At 38.5% G+C, this 22,926-nt stretch overlaps 1 protein-coding gene across 1 annotated transcript in view; it reads left to right on the top strand.

The window, feature by feature from the left end:
* Window positions 1-1,686, top strand: part of EFTUD2 (elongation factor Tu GTP binding domain containing 2) — a 36,745-nt gene extending 35,059 nt beyond the window's left edge. Inside the window, exons 27-28 of the mRNA XM_026718256.2 lie at window positions 703-810; window positions 933-1,686. Coding sequence (XP_026574041.1) covers window positions 703-810; window positions 933-1,028 — 204 coding nt within the window. The 3' untranslated portion in view covers window positions 1,029-1,686. The remainder of the gene's footprint in view (window positions 1-702; window positions 811-932) is intronic.
* The last annotated feature ends 21,240 nt before the right edge of the window (window positions 1,687-22,926 follow it).

The raw sequence follows: 22,926 nt of genomic DNA, 5'->3' as shown, positions 1-22,926 counted from the left end.
CTTTAAAGAAGTGCCATGGGTTTATGTAAGAGACCCTGTAAAACATTATACATTAATTGATGAATTATCCACATGCTTTTGCAGAGAAAGAGGCCAAGTGGCATGTTCTCAACTCTATGTTGCTGATATATTTATTTTACATAAGTTCTATTTTTGGTATGGGGGAAGGGCAGAAATTTTACTAAGGTAGAAGCACAGATTCCTGTTGGATACCCTGAAATTTTTGTCTCCCTCATCATTGGGATTTTCATTCAGCCTTTTTTACTTTTTTTCTTTAACATCGCTTAAGCCATTAAGAAGTCAATATTGGGTTTCCTTTTGAATTTGAACAGTAAGCTTTTTACAAACCTGTTACATGGTTGCCATATTTAATTACAATTACAACAGAAGAAAGATTTATAAACATTTTTACAACAGTATGAGAGATCTGTAAATTTTAGATAGTTTGATCCATCAAATATGTTTTAAAAATAGATCTGTGATTTTGAGATGTGGATATGATCCTTTTAGAATCCTTTAAAATAACATTTAGTGCCACACACATACACATATAAGTGTGTTGGTGTAGTCATTCTGATGAAGTATATGTTAAACATTAAATTATTTTATTAATATTCTAACATGAAGATTTTGAACATTTTATTCTTTATGACTGATTTGGAAGTTCAGCTAAACATTTACTAAATGTGCCTGACATTACAGATTGTGCCAGGTGATCCCCTGGACAAGAGCATCGTGATCAGACCTCTTGAGCCACAGCCAGCCCCACACCTAGCCAGAGAATTTATGATCAAAACTAGACGCAGGAAGGTAAGATGAGAAGCCAATTTATCTCTTGACTTCTGTAGTTCTTTCACTGAAATGGAATTCAAACTGTTGCCTCCTCCCTCCCCCCCAAATCTAATGATCACCGTTCATTATTTCTCCTCTAGGGTCTAAGTGAGGATGTGAGCATCAGCAAGTTTTTCGATGACCCTATGTTGCTGGAATTGGCCAAACAGGATGTGGTACTGAACTATCCCATGTGATTATGCTGGATTTGGCTCAATTCCTTCTCCTCCTCCTCTGTCACGTTCCAGCAAGGCTGTTTCATTCTTGCTGCTACTATCCCATAGTCAAGACAGATTTTTGACATACCAATTTTATAAGAGCAGATCCCAGCTTTGTTGTGAACAAACCACTTTGGCGATCATCCTACTTCATTCTTCAATAAAGCTTCATCCCTTCTCTTAGAGAACTGGGCTGTGCTCGTGTCCTCAACTTTCTACATTGGAAAAGCATAATTTCAAACCTATTCAATTTTGTTCATTTTTTTAGGAAAAAAAATGTAACCAATTGTTAATTTATCTTTGTCTAAAACAATACCAAGCTGCTTGAAAGATTGGGGGAAATTTTAATCTCTTCCATTCCAACTGAATTATGACTTAATAATCCAGTTTGTTCGCAGTAGGCAGCACAGTGATTCTTTACTGCCAAATACTGTTTGGATTGGGAAAGATGAAGAACTCAGCAGCAGTTCCATAAGAGAATATTTACTGTCCTGTTAAAGTTAACAGGAGATACAAATGTATAAAGTCCCATCTTTCTTGCTATCTTCATTCATTCAAGTTTTACTTTGGACATCTGATTTAGGTTTCAATGTAGAATAGCATAAAGAGAATAAATATTTTTATGTCTTGAAATACACCTGTCTGGGTCTAATTCTTGGTTTCATTTCTGTATGGGGGAATGAAAAAAATCTCTCCTTCCACCAGTACCATTCAAAATTATGCTGAAAGTCCACTTCAAAATGTTTCCTCTATTGTTGAATTTTGTTAGTTTTTTTTCCATCTGGGAAGAAGATGGCAGAGCCCAAAAACTCAAAGCAAAACTGTATTTTATTGAATTGGGTTCCATAATTATTTAGAATTGCAGCATTAAATGTTTAGGATCTGGAATGGCCATTATCAACTGTTCTTTCCTAAGATGTAGTTTTAATCGGAGATGACAAGGATTGAGCCATATAAGTATAAATATATAGTTGGTCTGCTGCTAAGCTATGGCTCTATTCCTTCTTTCTATATCCTTCATTTAGCAATAATTATCCAGTAAAAAGTTTGCTTATTTGTTTAACCACCTATTTATTGATCCTACATGGCTTATAATAAAACAAAGTACACAGTGTACACAATATTAAAACTTTGAGAAAATATACCCTCCCGCTAGCATTGCCTCACCTAAGATTAAGAGAGATAGCAGCAGACTCCAAGAGAACTAAGCAAGAGAATGATCCTCAACATCCTCTGAATGAACATGTGCCCCAAGCCAGCCAACTCAGATCTAGGAACAGCTTTATGGTAAGGCCAAACATTCTTGAAGGTGCACAAGAACAAAACCGAATTAAAAGTTGGAAGAAGGAGATTGTTAAGCAAGAAAAAACATTAAAGGAGGATATGGCTGAAGGATATGACCTGGCTTATACTTCTTGGAGGACTCTGAATAGGTGCTTTTATGTGAGACCAATATGGTGAAGTGGAGGCTTTTAGCAGATAACATACTGTGTGAATGCAGAGCCCTGCCCATCTGGTATGTTGGCGATTACCAGAAACATTATTGATAATGACTTATTTTTGGCGAATGACAACCCCAAGACAGTAGCTTCATTCTGGCAGTCTAAAGTTATATCTAGACGTGGAAGAATAAAATACCAGTACATAGCAGCTGGGCAACACCTAACCTATCATCCAGAGGAGCAACATAGTCCTGGGAGAAGAAGTGATACAGAAAGCCTGATCACGGAGGTGTCCTTGTCATTCAGAAAATTCACTGCGGCTGCAGCAAAAACCTGGAGCAGAGTGCTATTGCTCTGAGCTCACACGCAGCCAGGCTAGGCAAGATAAGGCAAGTTGAAGCAAAGCAAGGTAGCAAGATGTTAATTGCAGGTGTGGCTGGAAGAATGCAATGCTTGTTCCTGATAAACACCCTTCCTCGCAGCATCTCCTTAAATCCTATTCCCCAGGTGAGCCTGGTGACAAGCCGGGCGTCCTCCTGAGTCACCAGGTTGCCCTGTGCTGATCCTACCTCCTCTCCATTCTCTGCTCTGCTGCCTGTCTTTTCTGTCTCACCTCTCACTTGCCACTCAGTCCTTTCAATCCTTCACCCTCTCTGACAACCCTTCCAAGGGGCCAGGAGCTGCCTCATCCTGCTCCTCTGGGATCAGAGAGGCTACGCCATCTTCCTCTGTCAGTCCCATCTCCATCTCCTCCTGGAACCTGGCCTCTGACCGGCCCATGACAGTAACAATGGACTTTTGCTGACATCAGGAATGAAATGATGAATTTATTTATAAATAAAAGACAAGATAGGAGAAGTAGAGATCATTCCAGGCCATGTGGCTTTGTCCCAGAAGTGGGCACCATTTTTCAGAATGGACACAATTCATTGTTGCTGCTTCAAAAATGGCACCCACTTCTGAGACAGAGCCACACAGCCCAGGGATGCTTAGAAGCAGGAGAGCAGCCTGCTTTCCTTTTCCAATGTGAGCCTGGAGATTTCCCAAAAATAAGTGTATTATCGGGGGTGGGGAGAAGAGTTCTCCTATCTTGTCTTTTATCTATAAATAAATTCATCATTTCATTCCTGATGTCAGCAAAAGTCCAGAGAGTGGGAAATGGAGCATAGGATAGGGAGGCCTTAGGAGGATAGAGATGGCCCTGGCCCTGCACTAGGTCTCCCAGAATCTCCTCCATCATTCAGGCGCCCTGTGTTTCACTTAACAACTTGCTTAATGACCACATTGGAGAGAGCAGGGGTGGGGGTTGTTAAGCAAGGCAATCATCTAGTCACCTTGGTTAACAACTGTTATGACTTGCAACATTAACAAAAGGAAGTAAGGTTTTGAATGTGTTTTATTACGAATTGCGGAAGTGGTCTTTTCCAAACAACAAGATGCTGACAACTTGATATAATAGAATTCTAGACTCTTAAGAGTGTTTAAAGAAAGGGAGGGTTATTTTCATATATGCAGTATACCAAACGGAGATTAAAATGGCTTTCGGAAAGACTATCTTGCTCCTTTGTAGCTCTTTTCTAAATGAATATAGTGTACTTTTCAGTAACAAGTTTCTAAGGAAAAAAAACACTGGAATATGGGATTTTAAGGAAACACAAGCTATATTAATGAATAATAGAAGCATTTTTTTTTCTAGAAAGCAAACCAGGATTGTTCAGTTTTGTTAGAATTGCCATTAGAAATTTCAGAGCCATTGAGGGTAAAAAGACAAATCATTGCCAGCCATACCCCCACTATTTCTGATCTCTACATAGGCTATGAACTCCATCAGTGAGAGGAAGAATACTGAATTATTACAGCAAAGGGAATGGGGAAATGGATTAGAGAAAATACAATACTGTTTCCAGCAATCAGCTGATACTGTTATTGCAATTAATTACTTGACCACACTCGTGCTTTTTCTGCCTACTTCTTTTCAAAAAATTTTCCGGACTTAGGAGCCGGGTTCTATATTTTAATCACTATATCATCTTCACATAGTACTCAAGCTAATTGCAGCTGCCTTTGATAAAATTAGTCTTGTAAAAATCAAACTTGGCTCCTGTTTTTCTCTAAAGCACACACTTTAAAAGTTCTTTAAAGCACACATTTCTTTAAACAAGAAAAAAGATGAGTTGGATTAGTTGATTTCTGTGGTCTGAGGTAGTATTTAAGTTGCAAAGGAAGGGACATTTCTGACTTTAAGTCTTAAATCCGTCCAATCTCCAAGCTGAGTTAATCCAATAATGCCGAAAGCCACATTGTCTGGTGTCTGGGAATTAGGGGAGTTGAATCTAGAATATCCAGTAGTAAGGGGCTGCTTTAGATTTCACATTTTGAGTAAATTGTCTAGATTACTGGGAATCAGTACATAGTTTTGCTATACAGCTAGGACTACATGTGGTAATATATCTTAATCTGTAAATTTAGTTCTCAAGATAACATATTTTGGTTGAAATTAGCAGCTCTTTACACTGCAGATGCTTCTGGATAATCTGTATCTAGGCAGATGATCCATCTCTCTGTGGCCTATAACAAACTCATCAGAGATTAAAATTCGGGAAAAACTTCCTTAGGTCAACGGAAGACTTCAAAGAATCTGAGAGCAGAATGGACCAAGAACCAATCCTAGATAAACCCAACAGAGGAGCTGGCATCTGGGTGAAAGCTGGAAGGTATGGAAGTAGGGTAGTTGAGTAACATGCGCATGGGTACAGCAAAAATCCAGAGACACTCTGAACAAATGAGGCTACCTGGTGGCTTTTGCCCTTTGCAATTCTGATGACCTGTAGACAACAACTCCTGATCAGTGTACACTTCAGGAATTCATGACAGTATGACAGACTACAGTGTTACTAGTTTCTGAGCAAAATCTATTAAACTTGTATATACTTTAATCTCGCATTTTATATTTTAAATTTTATATCTATAGTAAAATAAGGTATAGTGTTCCTTATTTTAATTGTGATGCTTCTGACATATTTGGCTTCTTATATGCCTACTGACTTATCAAGTGTCATGGCATTAGTTGTCAAGGCATTAGTCATTTCTACATGGTAAGAGAGGAGGACCATCTAGTGTTAACACAAAGTCTCATAGATTGTAATTTTTCTGTTCACGGGTTATCACCCATATGCACAGCAAAAGGCTGTGTACAATTATCAAATAAGGAAAAGCTGGGCTCTAATGTCATATAGTTTTAAATTCCATTCAGCTATGTTTTGTTATGGATTGTTGCTACTGCAGCTTATTTTGGGAGGCCTATAAGAAAAAAAACTGGAGATGACAAGCTGTCATCCATTATTATTATTATTTCTATTAAGTGGTTGCGTGAGACAGAATTGGACATAGTATTCTTTTAAAGAGAAGATACAGCTCAGTGACAGTATGTATCCTAAGGCAGCATATGTTGAAATGTAAGTTCTGTCTTAGAATTTGAGGTGAGAAATCTATACTTCTGGTGATTTTGATTAATTGCAATTTCTGAGGTCACTATTGGCCAAGTTGGTGTGAACTTGTAATTGAACAACTTCTGGAAGGTCATAGATCTTCCACCTCAGCATAGAGCTTTCTACAACCTGAGGGGCTTTCAAGAAGTCTAGATCCACCTACAGCTAATCATTGGCCATAGAGGCTGGAGGTGATGAACCTTTTAATTCATACCAACTGGAGGACATAAGGTTAGGAAAAGCTAGAGTTCTGAATATATAAAGCTACATTTCTAGCTAACACTTCATCGCTCATCGTATTTTCTACCCCTTTTCTACCTATCATAAACATGCTTAGGGGCCTCTTTGTTCTCAGTATTCCATGCATGCTCTAGCCACAAAAACACCCTGGGCTTTGTTCTTTCTGTAGTTGCTTTGACAATTCTCCCACGTTTGCATAATTTTTAAGGCAAACTATCAAAGATGCAGCCACTCCATAATTTTTTTCATTAATAGGTATTCTTTGTCATCTTATTTTCCTTTTCTTCTGGGAAGATAGGCACCCAACCTGAAAATGCCTCAGATCGTTGTGAGTCTAGTACTTTTGCAAATAAAAAGTGTACCACAAGCTTCTGTTTTACAGCACATTAACTTTCCACTTTTTAAAATTAAAAGTGCCTTATCAAATAAACCTGTTACATGTGTGTATGTTATACACATATATGGTATGTTTTTGTTCTTGCCTCTTTACAGTGGATATAGAAAGTCTATACATCCATTTTAAAATGCCAGATTTTTTTAGTTGAAAAAAAAATCAGACCAAGTTAAATCACTTCAGAATTCTTCCCACCTTTAATTTAATTTAAGATATAAGCTATACAATTCAGTTGAAAAAATGAAATCTTTTTAGGGAACAAATGTGGTTGTATAAAGATGTATATCCTTAAACTAATACTTTGCAGAAGCACTTTTGAGTTAATGGCAGCAGTTAGTCTTTTGGGGTAGAAGCCTATCAGCATGGCACATCTTGCCTTGGGAATCTTTGCCCATTCTTCCTTGCAAAAATGATCCAAATCTGCCAGACGGTGTGGACATCACATCAAGGTAACAAGTGTCCATTCATGGGGAAAAATGGCAGGAAGATTATGAGCAGCAGGGAGAAAGCAGAACTGCTTAACTCATTTTTGCATCTGTCTTTACACAAAAGAAAAAAAAATCTGTGCAACCTATTTAAAAAAATACTATAAAGAGCATGTTAGGAATGCAAAATAAGCAAGAAAATAGTAAGAGAACACCTATTCACACTAGATGAGTTCAAATCACCTGGACCAGATGGATTATCCCCCAAGTTCTGAAAGAATTTGCAGATGTGATCTCAGAACCACTGAACCATATCTTTCAAACATCCTGGAGCACCTGGACACTATTAGATGAATGGAAAAGAGCTGATACAGTTCTCATCTTAAAAAGTGGGGGGAATCGATTCAGGAAACTACAGACCTATATCAGACTGATATAAATACCTGGAATGATTCTGGAAAAGATAAACAGCAAATCTGCCAACACCTAAAGGCAAAGTCATAATGCCAACATGGGTTTGTCAAAAACAGTTCCTGCCAGAAAAATATTATTGCATTCTTTGACAAAGTGACAAAATTAGTGGACAGGCAAAATGCTGTGGATATACTTTATTTGGACTTCAGTAAGGCATTTGATAAAACAGACCACAGCCTACTATTTGATAAGATTAAAAAATATGGGTTAGACATTATCACCAAATGGATTTGTAACTGGCTGACCATCCACACTCAATGAGTAAAACATCAATGGAACTGCATCTACATGGAGAGAAGTATGCAGCAGTGGGTACTCCATGGCTCTGTCTTATGCCCAGTACTCTTGAATATCTTCATCAATTATTTAGATGAAGAGATAGAAGGAAAACTTCTAACTTACAGATGAAACCAAGCTGGCAGGAATAGCCCAAACTCCAGAAAATATGGTCAAGATACAGAAAGGTCTTGACAGACTTGAACACTAGGCTGCATCTAACAAAATGAAAATTAATGGTGAGAAAAGTAAAGTTCTACATTTAAGCAAGAAAAATCAAATGCACAGGTATAGAATAAGTGATACCTGTCTCAATTGTACTAACTGTGAGAGGAATTTTGGAGTCCTAGTGGAAAATCACTTAAATACTGCAGCTGCCAAAACAGCCAACACAATTCTAGGCTGCACTAACAGGGATACAATCAAGATCACATGAAGTATTAATACCATTTTATATTGCCTTGATAAGACCACAATTGAATATTACATCTGGCTTTGGCTAATATGATATTAAAAAAAAAGATGCTGAAACTCTAGTAAGAAGCAACAAAAACGATTAGTGGAATGGAGGCTAAAACAAACAATGGTGGCAGGAATTGGTATGTTTAGCTTAATGAAAAAAATTCAGAATGAAAAGAATCGAGGTGACATATAGCAGTGTTCCAATAGCTAAGGGGCTGCTCAAAGAATACAGAATCAATTTGATCTCCAAAGCACCTGAAGGCAGGACAAGAAGCAATGGATAGAAACTAATCAAGGAGAGAAGCAACCTAGAACTAAGGAGAAATTTACTGACAGTTAAAACAGTCAGTGGAATGATTTGTCTCCAGAGATTGTGGTTGCTCCAGCACTGGATGTTTTTAAGAAGAGATTGGACAACAATTTGTCTGAAATGGTATAGGGCAGGGGTGTCAAACACAAGGCCTCTTAGATCCAGCCCATAGGGCCAGCCTGGAAACAGCAAAGGACTGGCCCGCGATGTCTCTGCCTGCAAAAATGGAGCTCAAGGGATTGCATGCGCCCCCCTACACCCCGTTTTTGGCTGGTTGCAATAGTCTCCTGCAGCCCTCTGCCAGTAAAAAACAATTGCTCTCCTGGGGCCCATTTTTACTGACAGAGGACTATCAAAACAATTATTTTTTTAAAAAGAGAGAGAAATGTTTCCCCTTTTGCATTTGAGCATGCAAGAAGGGACAGAAAAGGAGAAAGAAAAAGAGGAAAGACAAAGAAAAATAAGGAAAGAGGGAAAGGAAGAAGAAAGGAGAATGAAGAGGGAAGGAAAAAGAAGGGAAGGAAGGAAGGAAGGAAGGAAGGAAGGAAGGAGATGGGAGGGTCTCAGAGGAGTCCTGTATTAGCACTTGGCCACCACAGTTTCCCCCAACATGAGACCCATGTCATGCCCACCATGGCCACACCCACCCCAGCCATGCCCATCATGGCCACGCCCACCCCAGCCCTCTGAAGTCAAACACAACCCTGATGTGGCCCTTAATAAAATAGAGTTTGACCCCCTGGTATAGGGTCTCCTACCTGAGTATGTGGTTGCATGAGAAGATTTCCAAGGTTCCTTCCAACTCTGTTATTCTGTGTACAGCCCTCTTCTGGTCACCTCACAAATTTTCAATTGTATTCAAGTTCAGGTTCTGGGTGAGCCATTCCAAAACTTAGATTTTTCTCTGGTAAAATAATTCTTTTGTTGATTTGGAGGTATGGTTTGGGCAGTGGTGGTATTCAAATAAAGTTGCCACCGATTCAGTGGGCATGGCTTGGTGGCCGCGCTTTGTGCACATGCACACACTTTGTGTGCACGCACACACCAAACACGCACTTTGCGCAGGTGCAGAGGCGTTCTAACTTGCCTCCTGCAAGCCTGCACGATGGTGGTCACTGCAGCAGCTGCCGCGTGGTGCTATTCTGTGCCGCGCAAAGCAGCTGCGTTTCGAATTCTGCTGATAAAAGTGAGTATGGGAGACCGGGCGGGCGGGTGGGCCAAACACAGAGTAGCGCAGACAACCGTTTCGGTCTCCACTGCTCATCGCCACTACTGGCTCTCCAGAACCAGGCAGAACCAGTCGAATACCACCAACGGCTTTGGATTGTTATTGTGTTGAAAGGTGAAATTCCTCTTTATCTTCAGCATTGTAGCAGAGGGTTTTGTACCAAAATTGACTGATATTTGGAATTGTTGATTATCACCTTAACTAAAGCCTCAGTTCCAGCTGAAGTCCCAAAGCATAATGCTGCTGCCACCACAATGCTTCATTGTGGTTATGGCGTACTTTTGATGATCCACAGTGTTGTTTTTGTACCAAATGTATTTTTTGGAATTATAGCCAAAATGTTCAGTCTTGGACCATAACACATTTTTTCAAGTGCTTTTGTCAGATTTTTGGAAATACATATTTTCCAATACAGATTTTGGAAAATGTAGCCAGGCTTAGATGTTTTTTTTTGTAAGAAATGCCTTCCATCTTGCAGAAGGAGGTAGCAGTACTACATCATGTTTTATTAGGAATTAAGTAGCTGAGGAAAGGTCATTCTGAAATAAACTTATTTCTACATGGTCACTAAGAGCTAACACCAATTTGATATCAGTCAATAACTCTTCAGGAATTACCACAAATGCAGGTAAGAAAGTCTTTCTGAATTGAAAAGACTGTATAATCAAAAGTAGGATAAATGAGAAGTTTTAAAGAAAATATTTCCAGGTATTTTACTTCAAAGTAAAGAAAGTTATCACTGAAGAGGGAAGAAACCTAATCGTTTGCCTGAGCTTTTGGTGACAAAGATATTGTTCTTCTGGTACTATATTTAAGTCCATTTTATGTTGATTTTACAAATCAACTTGAACCGATTATTTAATGCTCTGTTTGATGACAGCTGAAAAGATTAACATTCTGAAACATTAACATTATTTTATCTCCTGGAAATGGTCATTTCATCTGTCTGGTTCTTTAATTTCTTCTGATAAGAGTCTGACTGTATTCTTACAATATATTGTAGCAAATGAAAGCTAATGATTGATTTAACATAACAAGATTTTAAATAATTGCTTAATAGAATCTATCTTAACAAAATCATAGATATAACAGAAAATCAGACCTCAAAATCAGAATTAAAAATAATACTTCAATGGAAAAACAGGACGTGCCTCTTATCTGCCTGTTTCTCTTTTCCTCTGCCTGGCTGACTCCCTTCTTTCCTTTATGATTTTCTATCTTCCCGCTAGATATATGTTGTAGTGCATTTCACACACAGGATGTTTATAGCAAAGGCCTCAGTTGGAGCAAGCAGCTGCTCATATCCACTCTCCAGGCCTGTGATGGAAGGAATGTAATTGAAAACACTGGCCCTTTTTCAAATTCCAGGTCTGATGGATGTAGAAACAATGTCAAGTGGAAAATTTTCAATGGTGGTGTGTGCAAATATATCATCGGTGATTCAGTTGAAAAGCGGAGCACAATTTTCCATTCAAAAGAATGGTATATAACAGCCAATGTCATATAATTGTAAGGAACATGTTCCTGGTATCCCATTTCTTGCAATGAATAGTGGCAAAGAAGATGGCTTTATGTTCTCTACTCCCACCAATAGCCCTAATGTAATTCTCTAGTTGCTCCAGAACCCTACAAGGTTCTAAATATGCTTTTGCTTATCTAGAATCCTTTGTAATACCTTGAGATAACTTGGGGGAGCACTTAAGAGCAGAGGACATAAGTGCTAGAAAAAGGTAACATGTAACTCCCATCACACTTCTCTTAAAACATTTCTCTCTGAATGCTGATTTTGTTGAAAAAGAACAAAAAGGGAAACGGAGGAAGAGGAATTACTTGATTTTTCTCAAACATAATAATTTAGTCCTTACATAAATTAATGGTATAGGCTTTATACAAATTATTTATCAGAACTTTTTAAAGATTAACATTGACATATTTTTCATTGCTTTCACTTTACTCCTCATCACATCCTATTAAAATAGGGTTTTCTTTTTCTTCATTGCATTGCCTTTTGTCTGCTGACTTCAATTATCTAGAAAATATGAAATGCAAAATATTGAACTTTCAAGATTGAGTTTATCTGTTTTACTACCATAAATAAAACTATTTCTCTAGCTTTTCATTTTAAATACTGAACACACTTCAGATAAAGCTTCTCACTATGTGCAGCCCAAGGGAATACAAGTTATTATACAAGTAAACAAACAATTTCCCTACTGTCAAATTCTAAATCCATCTTGGTCTGAAATCACAGCAGAAATCCATAAAGTAATGAACTATCCATTTCATCACTAATGAATAGCTTTAATCAATGTCACAAAACATACTCAATCCAAGCAGTTAATTAACAGGTATGCATCAGTATTCATTCTGCCCTGTATGATTTTTTTACACTCATAGATGGTTTACCTGAGATGTAACATGTTGCTTAAACCTAGAACACCTGCTATTTCTACTTAGTTGTAAATAGAATTTGAAATCAAGATTAGTTATTGATTTCCGATTCTACATAACGATAGATGGAAATGACAGGCTCTCTAGATTCAGTCAACATACTGAATCTCAGCTGTATCACCTGTGATGGTGAGAAAGGTTCACAGGATGAGGTTATAATAGCAGCAACATATTTTCTGTTAACTAGTAACATAGTTAAGAATGTCTATGGAGATTCTCTGTTATCCAGATCATAGTTATCCGAAAGGTGCTTTTTCAAGATGCAACTGGACTTCCTTGTTTTTCTTTGAAGACATTTCACTTCTCATCCAAGTTTTTTCAGCTCAGTGACAGCTGCCTCTTGAAAAAGTACCTTTGGAACATAGTTAAGAATATTGCATAAAACACCTTCTGAACCCAATTCAATTAAACTATAGCTTTTGTTTTCATAGTTTACTAGCTGGCTTCACACATGTGATGATTTATCTATGATTTCTCTAACCATGGGTTATTGATTAGCTAGATTTGTAACACACTGAGCCATGATTTATAAACCACAATGGCTAATCATACTAAATTAAAATTAAACCAACCACATTGCAGCTGCATGTAGTTTGTGAGAGTTATATTCTTATGTTCCACTTACTAATTCCTGACATCTGGAATGGCGTACCCTGGGAAAACTGAAAAACATGCCTTCTGAGTCATGGAAAGTTAAAAAACAAAGTTAAATATATGGTTGTCAAGGCTACATTATGCTGAGCAGGGTGCAGAGCACAGCTTTAGCTATAAAGGAATTTCTTTAGTTACCAAAGTAAAAACATATGTTTTCTATCATCATATATCAAGCTAACAATCACAACCCTGTTTTTAATTGTACATTCAATATTAACCATTTCATAACATTTTAAGTAAAACCATAAAGCATAGAAAACACTATAGGAATTTTAATACAAACTTAAGAGCCAATATTTTGAATGATCAGTTTTGGGAAAACTTCTTTGCTTATTGTCTTATCATTCTGATCATGCTACTTTATTTTATATTTTCCTGACAATATATACCTTGTTTTTATTTCATGGATTAAAACATTTTAAATCCAGTTTTCATCTTTGGGGCTAATAGAACAGCAATGATGTCCTCTGGAAAGGAGAAGTAAAAAACTTCAGAATTGCAGTCATGACATACAATTAAACCCTGTCGCTTTTCTTATTTGTGCATTATGGTCATGTAATGTACACAAACAAAAAATGGCAGAGCCTGAACTACCTCCAGCATCTTTACCTTTTTGTCCCCAGACATCCCTTCAATTGTGGCCCTGCAAATCAATGCATACCTACTATAATTTAAAAAAAAACCTCAAAACACTCAAAATAATAAAACTTATCATTATCATCTTCAAATCAAGAAAGAAAATTGATCAAAATTAACAGATCAAATGTTCAGATAAACGAACTATTTTAGCTGAAACAATTTCACTATTATCTCCTCTCGGTGCCAAAACTGAGATGTTCTTCCTTTTTTATATCTAAAAAGGCTCTAGATACTTATAGGATTTGTTATATTTTATTGTATATTCAGTGTTGTTGGCACTTGCCTCTATCTTTTTATGGCAGAATTTATAGACTAATATTTATAAAAACTTTTTTCTCATTTGAATTTGTCATAGTTTCTTTTAGTTTACTTTATTGTCATTGTACCTCATACAATGAAATCAAACACCATCTTCAGTGCACATTGAAAATGAAACACAATATATACCTTGTTTTTATTTCATGGATTAAAACATCCTTCATCCTCCACATATTGAATTGAAAACCCCTGACACCACACCAACACTGCACTATACAGTGGAATTCAAAAGAGCTACTGCCCTAAGATAGAAGCTGTTTTTCAGCCTGTCCTTGTTTTTATTATTCTGTACCATCTGCCAGATGGTAATAGTTTAAAAAGGGGGGGTCCCAGGATGAGATGGATCTTTGAGAATGTTTTGAACTTTCCTAAGGCAGTGGGAGCTATAAAGTTCTTCCAGAGAGGGGAGAGGGCAACCAATGATCTTCTGGGCAATGACATTAACCCTCTGGAGTGCTTTCCTATCTGCCACTGTGCAATTGGTAAACTATACAGAGGTACAGTAAGTTAAAATACTCTCTATGGTGCAGCAGTAGAAGGTCACCAGCAGTTTTTCATTCAGTTGTTGTTTTCTGAGAAGCTCAGGTATTATAATCTCTGCTGGGCCCTTTTGACCAGGGCTGCAATGTGGGCACCCCAGGTCAGGTCCTCTTTAATGGTAACACCCAGAAACTTAAAACTGGCCACTTGCTCCACTCGGTCTCCATTGATAAGCAAGGGCTGGATGTCTGATTTGTTCCTTCTATAATCCACTATAAGCTCCTTGGTCTTATTGGTGTTGAGGACCAAGTTGTTGTCTCCACACTACGAAAGCAATCGGTCCACCTCATCTCGGTAGGCAGACTCATCCCCCCTGGAGATGAGTCCCACCACTGTTGTATCATCTGCAAATTTAGCAATAGTATTTCTAACATGAGTGGGAATGCAGTCATGCACATAAAGAGTATAGAGTAAGGGACTCAACACGCAACCCTGTGGTGTACCAGTATTAAGAATAAGGGCTGAAGAGGTATGATTACCTAATCTGACCCTCTGTGAGCGGATAGACAGGAAATCCATAATCCAAAGGCAGATTGAATTAGAAAGCCCAAGGTCCAGAAGTTTAGACACTAGTCTATGTGGAAGAAATGTGTTAAATGCAGAACTAAAATCTACAGAAAGCATCATCACATAGCCCCCCTGCTGTTCTAGATGAGTCAGAGCTGATAGCTACAGCGTCCTCTGTAGATCTATTTCTTCTGTATGCAAACTGGTGTTTATCAAATGTATGCGGAAGATGAGAAACGATGTGCCGGCAGACCAATTTCTCAAAGCACTTCATGATGATAGGAGTGAGTGCCACTGGTCTGTAATCATTGAGGTTATTGATAGGGAACTTCTCTGGCAGCGGAACAATGGTGGAAGCCTTCAAACAAGATGGAATAGTGGACTGGGATAAAGACCAATTGAAGATCCTGGTAAAGACTCCAGACAACTGATCAGCACAGTCTTTAAGCACTCGGCCAGAGATACCGTCAGGACCAGCAGCTTTTCTAGGGTCCACAGCCTTCAGAATGTTCCTCACCTTCTGTTCCTCCACAATGAGGTGGGGGCTACAATTGACTGGTAATTGTGTTTTATCTGTCTCTGATGTCTCCACTTCAAAGCGAGCAAAGAAATGATTCAGTTCCTCTGCCAATGAAGCATCCCCCTCAGCAGGGATGACATTGGTCGGTTGATGGTTTGTAATTTGTTGAATCCCTCGCCACACCTGCCTCATGTTATTGCTATAAAAATTATCCTCAATCTTCTGTCTTGGCCTTCCGAATACCTTTCTTCAGATTAGCTCTGGCAACACTATATCTTGCCCCATCACCGGACCTAAAGGCCTTGGTCTTGTCATGCAAGAGGCACTGGACTTCCTTGGTCATCCAGGGTTTCTGATTGGGATAGATCCTAATACGTTTATCCACAGTGATAGTATCTGTGCAGTGTTTGATATAGCATAGAACAGTTGCAGTGTGCACCTCTAGGTCAGGGTGGTAAAAGATGTCCCAATTTGTGTTCTCAAAACAATCCTGAAGTTGTTGGGAAGCATCTCCTGGCCAAGATTTCACTGTCTTTATTATAGGCAGAGCCAGTCTCCTAAGAGGGATGTAAGCTGGTGCTAAAAGCAGTGACATATGGTCTGATTATCCCAAATGTGGTAATTGTATAACCTTATAGCCATGTTTGATGTTGGTAGATACTTTGCCCAATATGTTTGCTCATCTAGTAGCACACTTAACATGTTGATAGAATTTAAGGAGCAATTTTTTTTCAATCAGCTAGGTCCCCGCTATGATATGCACAGCATCAGGATACTTATTCTGATTACTAACAATATTATACAAGAATCCCAAAGCTATGGTAGTATTGGCATCAGGTGAGATATAGACTGCAGTAATCAAAACCATGCTGAATTCCCGTGGAAGATATAAGAGTCATATACTCCAGATCCCTGGAGCAGTGGCTGCCTACAGTCTTTGTATTGATACACCTTTTGTTCACATAAAGGCTAAAAACCTCCCCCTTTGATCTTGCCAGAATCTCTACTCCTGTCCTGTCGGTGAGCTATGTAGCCTTCCAGCTCAACAGCTGCATCTAGAATGAGTGAATGAAGCCAAGTTTCTGTGATTAGCAAAACACAGCAGTTCTTGATGAATTTAGTCTTTGCAATCTGTAGCCTTAATTCATCCATTTTGTTAGTCAGAGATCTTGCATTGGTAAGAAATATACTTGAAATTGAAGGCTTGTGTGGAAACTTTCTCAGCCTAAAGAAAACCCCAGCATGGCATCCTCTCTTCCTCTTTCTGTTCCTCTTTCTCCACCTCTTCCTCCTTCCTACAGGGATAGGCTGATCCATGGCTCCCCCAGGAGCCAGCTGGCTCCTTCAGTATGTTATGAGAATGTATAAAATCATCTGTAATAGCCTTTTCACATTTCAGTCCAATTTGTAACAAGGCTTGCTGACTATAGATGCTCCTTGCCCCACAGGATTCAATCAAGGAAAGGATTCAAAACACACAGAGAATCATACACACCATACACTGAAAGAAGGAAAGGTTAGCCGCAGCATCCATGTGCGCAGCCATTCAGTATGATAAACAAAGTATGTGCTGCATTCAACCATCTTTTCTAGGCAGGGAAAAGATTTCTTCTCCTTCTCTAATTATTTTTAAGCTTGATTTCACTATATTTCCAAAGAAAGAAATTATAGTCTGAAAAGCAGAAGCCAAAACGAAAACAAAACTGGTTGTGAGTTTGCCAGTTAATATAATGCTGTAGGAGGGAAACGATCAAATCCACAAAACTATATATTGTCTCTTTTAATATGACACACTTAATATGATGGGCAAGGCAGATAGGAGAGCAAAATATGCAAGATGGCAGGCATGATGTCCCAATGCAATGCCCATGTTTTTTGCACGCCTGCAGGGGAGGTAAGGGTGAAGTCCGAATGATGCATACAATATCATAATGTCACAACACAAGTCATGCATCTTTCCTACGTTCATTGCAAGCTTGCACGGATTCCCCAAAGGGGCAGAGCTTGCTGCACAATATTCCTTTTATTTTTCTAATAAAATCAGCAGGATAAATTTGATTTATAGATGCCGGTGATCCAACAAGTTAAGTATCTGTAAAGCCTCAATAAATAAAAATGTGTTTAATCATATATTGTATGTATTGATTGATAGATTACATTTATTTGCCATCTATCTTGTTGCAAGTCAACTCTGGATGGTTTACGTCATCACATTACATATATTATATTTAATATCCTTCCTTTCATTCAGGAATTTAAGGTGCTTTCAAACACAGCACACCTGGCTTGATCCAGAATGAAAATTAAATATGTGTTCTGTTAATATTAAGAACTATGCTAGAAATATATTACCAGAAAGTATACCAGAAAGCTCTCCTAAGCCAGAAGGTCTCAACTAAGGAGCTGGACTAAGAGACTAAGACGAACCCATTTACCACGATGAGACAACAGAAAAAGAATCACATACTGCAGTGGTCTCCAACCTTTTTTGTACCAGGGACCAGTTTTTCAAGGACCGGGTAGGGGCGTGAAGGTTCCAATAACAAAAACCTTAATCATTATATTTAGTATGTGATCTGAATGCAAAAATTATATTTTATATTAGGCACTTTCATGAACTATTACACTATAACATCAACTCACCAAAATGTAGAATCAGTGGGCGCTCTGGGCTTGTTTTCCTGCAACTAGACGGTTCCATCTGGGGGTGATGGGAGACAGTGACACTCGAATTGTATTCCTTATATCCAGTCTACTCCGTAGTCTTGTTTTTGTTGCTGTCAATGCAGAAAACCCTGCTCACAAAGATAAGAGGTTGAAAATAGAAGCAGGACTTTCAGTGCTTTTGTGGCAATGCTGGGATGTTCTGCTTTGACTTTACTCCAGAATGCAAAGAGATTTGAAGTTGTTTCAAACATGGATTGAAGGCCACCATCATTTGCAATCTCAACTAGTTGTTCTTCTTCTTGTAGGGTTAAAGTTGATTCCCCTGGCTTGTTCACAAATAGGTTCCGGATCCATTCCTTCCCCAGCCTGGGGTTTTTTGCAATGGGGAAGTAATGCTCAAACTCTTTTGAAAGCTACAACAGGTGATCATGCACTAACTGGGTGAACAAGGGTCCAAACTCAGTCTCTTCCATAATCCCTGCTACTATGTGAAACATGTCAAATATCCCTGTGTTCACTCTCTGTCTCCATATAACTCCAGTTTGGCTTTGAATGCTGCAACCTTATCTGCCAACTTGAAAATGGTTGTCATTTCCAGGTTGTCATACTGGATGGGTCATCACCAGGGTTAACAAGGCCCCTGGGCAAAAAGTGAGTTACATGAGTTGGAGAAAGATCTAGCGACCTACTCCACACAAAATTATATGGGATGGGTCTCAAACGTGTCAGATAGGAGGGCACCCAACAATGGACAATAGGAATCCCAGTTGCTAAGGCAGCCAGTGGCATAAGCAAATGTCTGTGTTGTACAGAGATTACATCTGATAGCCACATGTTCCTTTCTCCAAAGCAAGTTGCAGTCAGTGTTCATGGGAGGTGGGAAGGGGGAGTCCAACTCCTGCTCTGCAGATTCCTCGGGCTCAATATTCACTCTACACTTGCTAAACTTCCACATGAAGGCACTGGGTGAGATCATCTGGGGACACAGGCTGAAGTATTAGGCTGATGACACACTACTTTACATCTCCCCCTTGGCTGCCCAAGTGATACCATGGAGGTTGTGTTTTCATGTCTGCAGGCTCAGTGTCTAGGATTTGGATGGGGAACATCAGATTTCAACCCAATCCTAGCAAAACTGAGTGTCTTATGATACCCTGAGTCTGGGAATTTTCCATCGTTAATTCTGCATGAGGTTTACTACCTCAGACAGAACCAGTATGCAATTTATGGCGGGCGGGCGGGGGGGGAGTCCTCCTGGACTCATGGCTCCTATTCAGAGCTGGCAGCCATGTCCAGGTGGAGTTTGGAAAATTTGTTAATTGCACTCATACCTGGACCATTCATGCCTTGTCTTCTCCCAAATGGGCTACTGTAATGTGCTTTACATAGGATTGCCCATGAACAGTACTTTGAAACTGTGACTGATGCAGAATGCAGTGGTGCAGGCAGTTAGGCACACATTCATCAATCAGCACCTGAGTCTCTGCTCCACAAGCTGCATTGCTTGTCTGTATGCTCCAGTGTTCAATTCAAGATGTTGGCAGTGACCTATAAAAGTCCTCATCATAATTATGCTACCCATCCTATTGTGTGTGGCAGGTACAATTTGTTAATGAGTGCTTCTTGGAAGGGCCCAGGAAAATAATATTTTCTGTTGTGGTACCTACCCTTAATGTCTATGTTCTTGGATGAGAAGCAAAACGTCTTCAAAGAAAATACAGAAAGTCCAGTTGCCACTTGAAAAAATCACTTTTGGGACACCCACCCTTAAGGATATCGCCTCCCTTCCTCCCATGAGATTAGATTGGTAACAATCCTGCTGGCCTTTTTGCAATGCCTTAAAAATATAGTTTTGCCATCGGGCTTGGGAATCTGGAGCAAAGACCTTGGAAAGGCTATGTGGATTGATTGCTAATTGTTTTATTTTACTCCAGTTGCTGATTATCTGTGTGTTATTTTCATTGTTAAATGCTTTATGGTGTTTTAAATTATTGTTAACCACCCAAAGTTGTGAATTTGAATTGGACAGTTTTATAAATTGAATAATGATGGATGAATAAATAAATAAGTTCAGCAATCTCCTTCCTACCTAGTCAAAACTGGAGCTCAAGCACCCCTCTTTTGGGGCATTAACTGTTGCTGAGAGAGGGACAGGAAATTATTCTTGTAATCTTTTATTCTGCCTCCTGTTGCTGGACAGGATCTTAGTAGAAACTCCCCAATCTCTTGCTGCGATTCCCAGGTTTCCTGACTCTGCTTTCCATCATATTTCTCACAATAGGAGACAATGGGACTGAAAGTATAGTCCCACCCTGTCAATGGAACTCTGGCTTGACCTTAAACCAAATGGATCTTTTTGCATCACAGGATCTTTCCATGAATTACTCCCCTAACATCTTGTGGTAATAAATCCCATAGATAATTGCAAACCTTTTTTTAAAAAAAAATATCCGATACATCTGCTGCCAATGATCCCAATACTGATGAATGGTTTAAGGTAGAAAAGAAAACCTCACCAACACTGTCAACCTGAACTTTGATCAATTTAATTAAGTTCAGTGGCTGGGTTTATACATGATGCTAAGCCATGGTTCATTCTAATTCTAATTAAATGAAGATACAATATTTAATCCAACCATAACAATAAATCATGAAACACAATAACTAGATGGTCAATTACCCTCTAAACCAAAATTAAACAAATCATAGTATGTGTATCACACCCATATGTGAACATTTCCTGGGCTAGGAATGCAACAATGAGGAAAGTAACATCTTCTGAATTTTTGTGTCATACTTCTTTTGAGCTAGATATTTCTATTGTTTTGTAATTTCCTGGTTTCAGATTTTCTGAGAGTCAGAATGACTTATCTAAAATAATTTTAGCTTTGTGTGTGTGTGTGTGTGTGTGTGTGTGTGTGTGTGTGTGTGTGTGTATTCAAGTCAAACTTGACTCTTGGCAAATGCTAGACAAGTCCCCACAGTTTTCTTGGTAAGGCTTTTCAGAAATGGTTTACCATCGCTTCTTCCCAGGGCTGAAAATGTTTGGCCTAAAGTCTCCCAGTTTCTAGCCTGTTGCATTAACTGCTATACCAAACTGACTTATCTAACTGGTGTGAAAATATCCTAACATTCTGAAATTTACTTTGGGCTGTTTTTATAACATTGTTGGTATAGAGAAATCTTTATTTAAGGAAGACCATAGGGCAAAGTGTCTATTAAGGCCAAATGTTCATTAAAATCAGACTGAGGTAGACAAAATTTGCATATAGTCCTGGACTTACGATCACAAATGAACCCAAAATTCATGTTGCTAAGTGAGGCATGTGTTATTTTGTCCCATTTTATGATCTTGCCGCAGTTGTTAAATGAATCACAACATGTTAGTGACACTCTTGTTAAATGAATCTGGTTTCCCCATTGACCTTGCTTGTCAGAAGATTGCAAAATCCTGGGACACGGGGACACTTCAACCATCATAAATATAAATGAGTTGTCAAATCTGTGAACAGGGAGGCTGCAATTATTGTGTGAAATATTGTAACTTCAAATGGTCATAAAGTAAATTGTTTTAAGTTAAGGACTACCTGCATTGATGTAATTGATTTTTTAATATATTTTTATCAATTTATGACATGGGAATGATTATGGATTGCTAATGTTTCATAATTACAGATATTATTACATATTTAAATTTTTCGGTATTAGATCTATTCTATGCTCCCAAATATTGGAAATTTTAACTGGATGAAGATTATTTTGTTATAATAATTATTATAATTTATAATAAATATATTATTTATTGCAGCCAGGAACTACAATTTGTATATTGTAAAGCAGGGAATGCTTCCTAAATGAGATTCTTACAATTTCCGATATAAGGGTCCCAAATTATGTTCAATTTTCTCTTTGTCAATTATTCATATTATGACGATTATAAGTGGAAATTCTGCCCAGTGGGGAAAACGTTCATCATTCAGGTCACTGCAACAGGAATAAAAAGAAAAAAAGATTGACTTCCTGACCTGATGTTGAGAGAAGAGGGCAAATTCTGCTTGAATGACAAAATAGCTAAGGACAATCTTAATCTGATTCAGGTGGCGTTGGGCTGCATGAAAGCAAGTTGGGGAGGACATGGCAGAAACAAAGAAGTTCTGGGGAAAGGCACAATGCAAGTGGGGAATTTCTAGTTATGACCATTAGCTTTGCTAGATTTTATTTTTATTTATTTGTCAAGCAATTATAAGGTAACAGGTATAAGTATAACATAGTTAGGAATACATGAAATGGAGACATATAAGAAAAAAAACAATAGGACAGGGACAGTAGGTATGTTGGTACACACCCCCTACAGATCTCTTAGGAAAGGGGTGAGGTCAATAGTAGACAGGCTAAGGTTAAAGTTTTTGGGGTTTGGGGAAGAAACCACAGAATCAGGTAGAGTATTCCGGAAATTGACCACCCTTTTGCTGAAGTCGTATTTCCTGCAATCAAGTTTGGTGAGGTTTACCTTGAGTTTGTATCTATTGTGTGCTCTTGTATTGTTATGGTTGAAGCTGAAGTATTCATTGACAGGTAGGACATACTTAAATCAAATCGAAGGTGGCGTAGTTCTAGGTTGTCTAAGTCTAGAATTTCAAGTCTGGTGGCATAAGGTATTCTGCAACGAGTAGAGGAGTGGAGAATTTTTCTTGTGAAATATTTCTGGACTTTCTCAATTGTGTTAATATCAGATACATGATATGGGTTCCAGACTGATGAGCTGTATTCAAGTATTGGTCTAGCAAATGTTTTGTATGCTCTAGTTAGTAGAGTGATATTACTGAAGAAAAAGCTACGCAG

This window comes from Pseudonaja textilis, chromosome Z (assembly GCF_049901715.1).
Source record: "Pseudonaja textilis isolate UNSWEBS1 chromosome Z, rPseTex1.2, whole genome shotgun sequence".
In the NCBI taxonomy this organism is placed as follows: Eukaryota; Metazoa; Chordata; class Lepidosauria; order Squamata; family Elapidae; genus Pseudonaja; species Pseudonaja textilis.
Note: the sequence above shows the minus strand (reverse complement) of the source record. Positions and strands in the feature narration are given on the sequence as shown.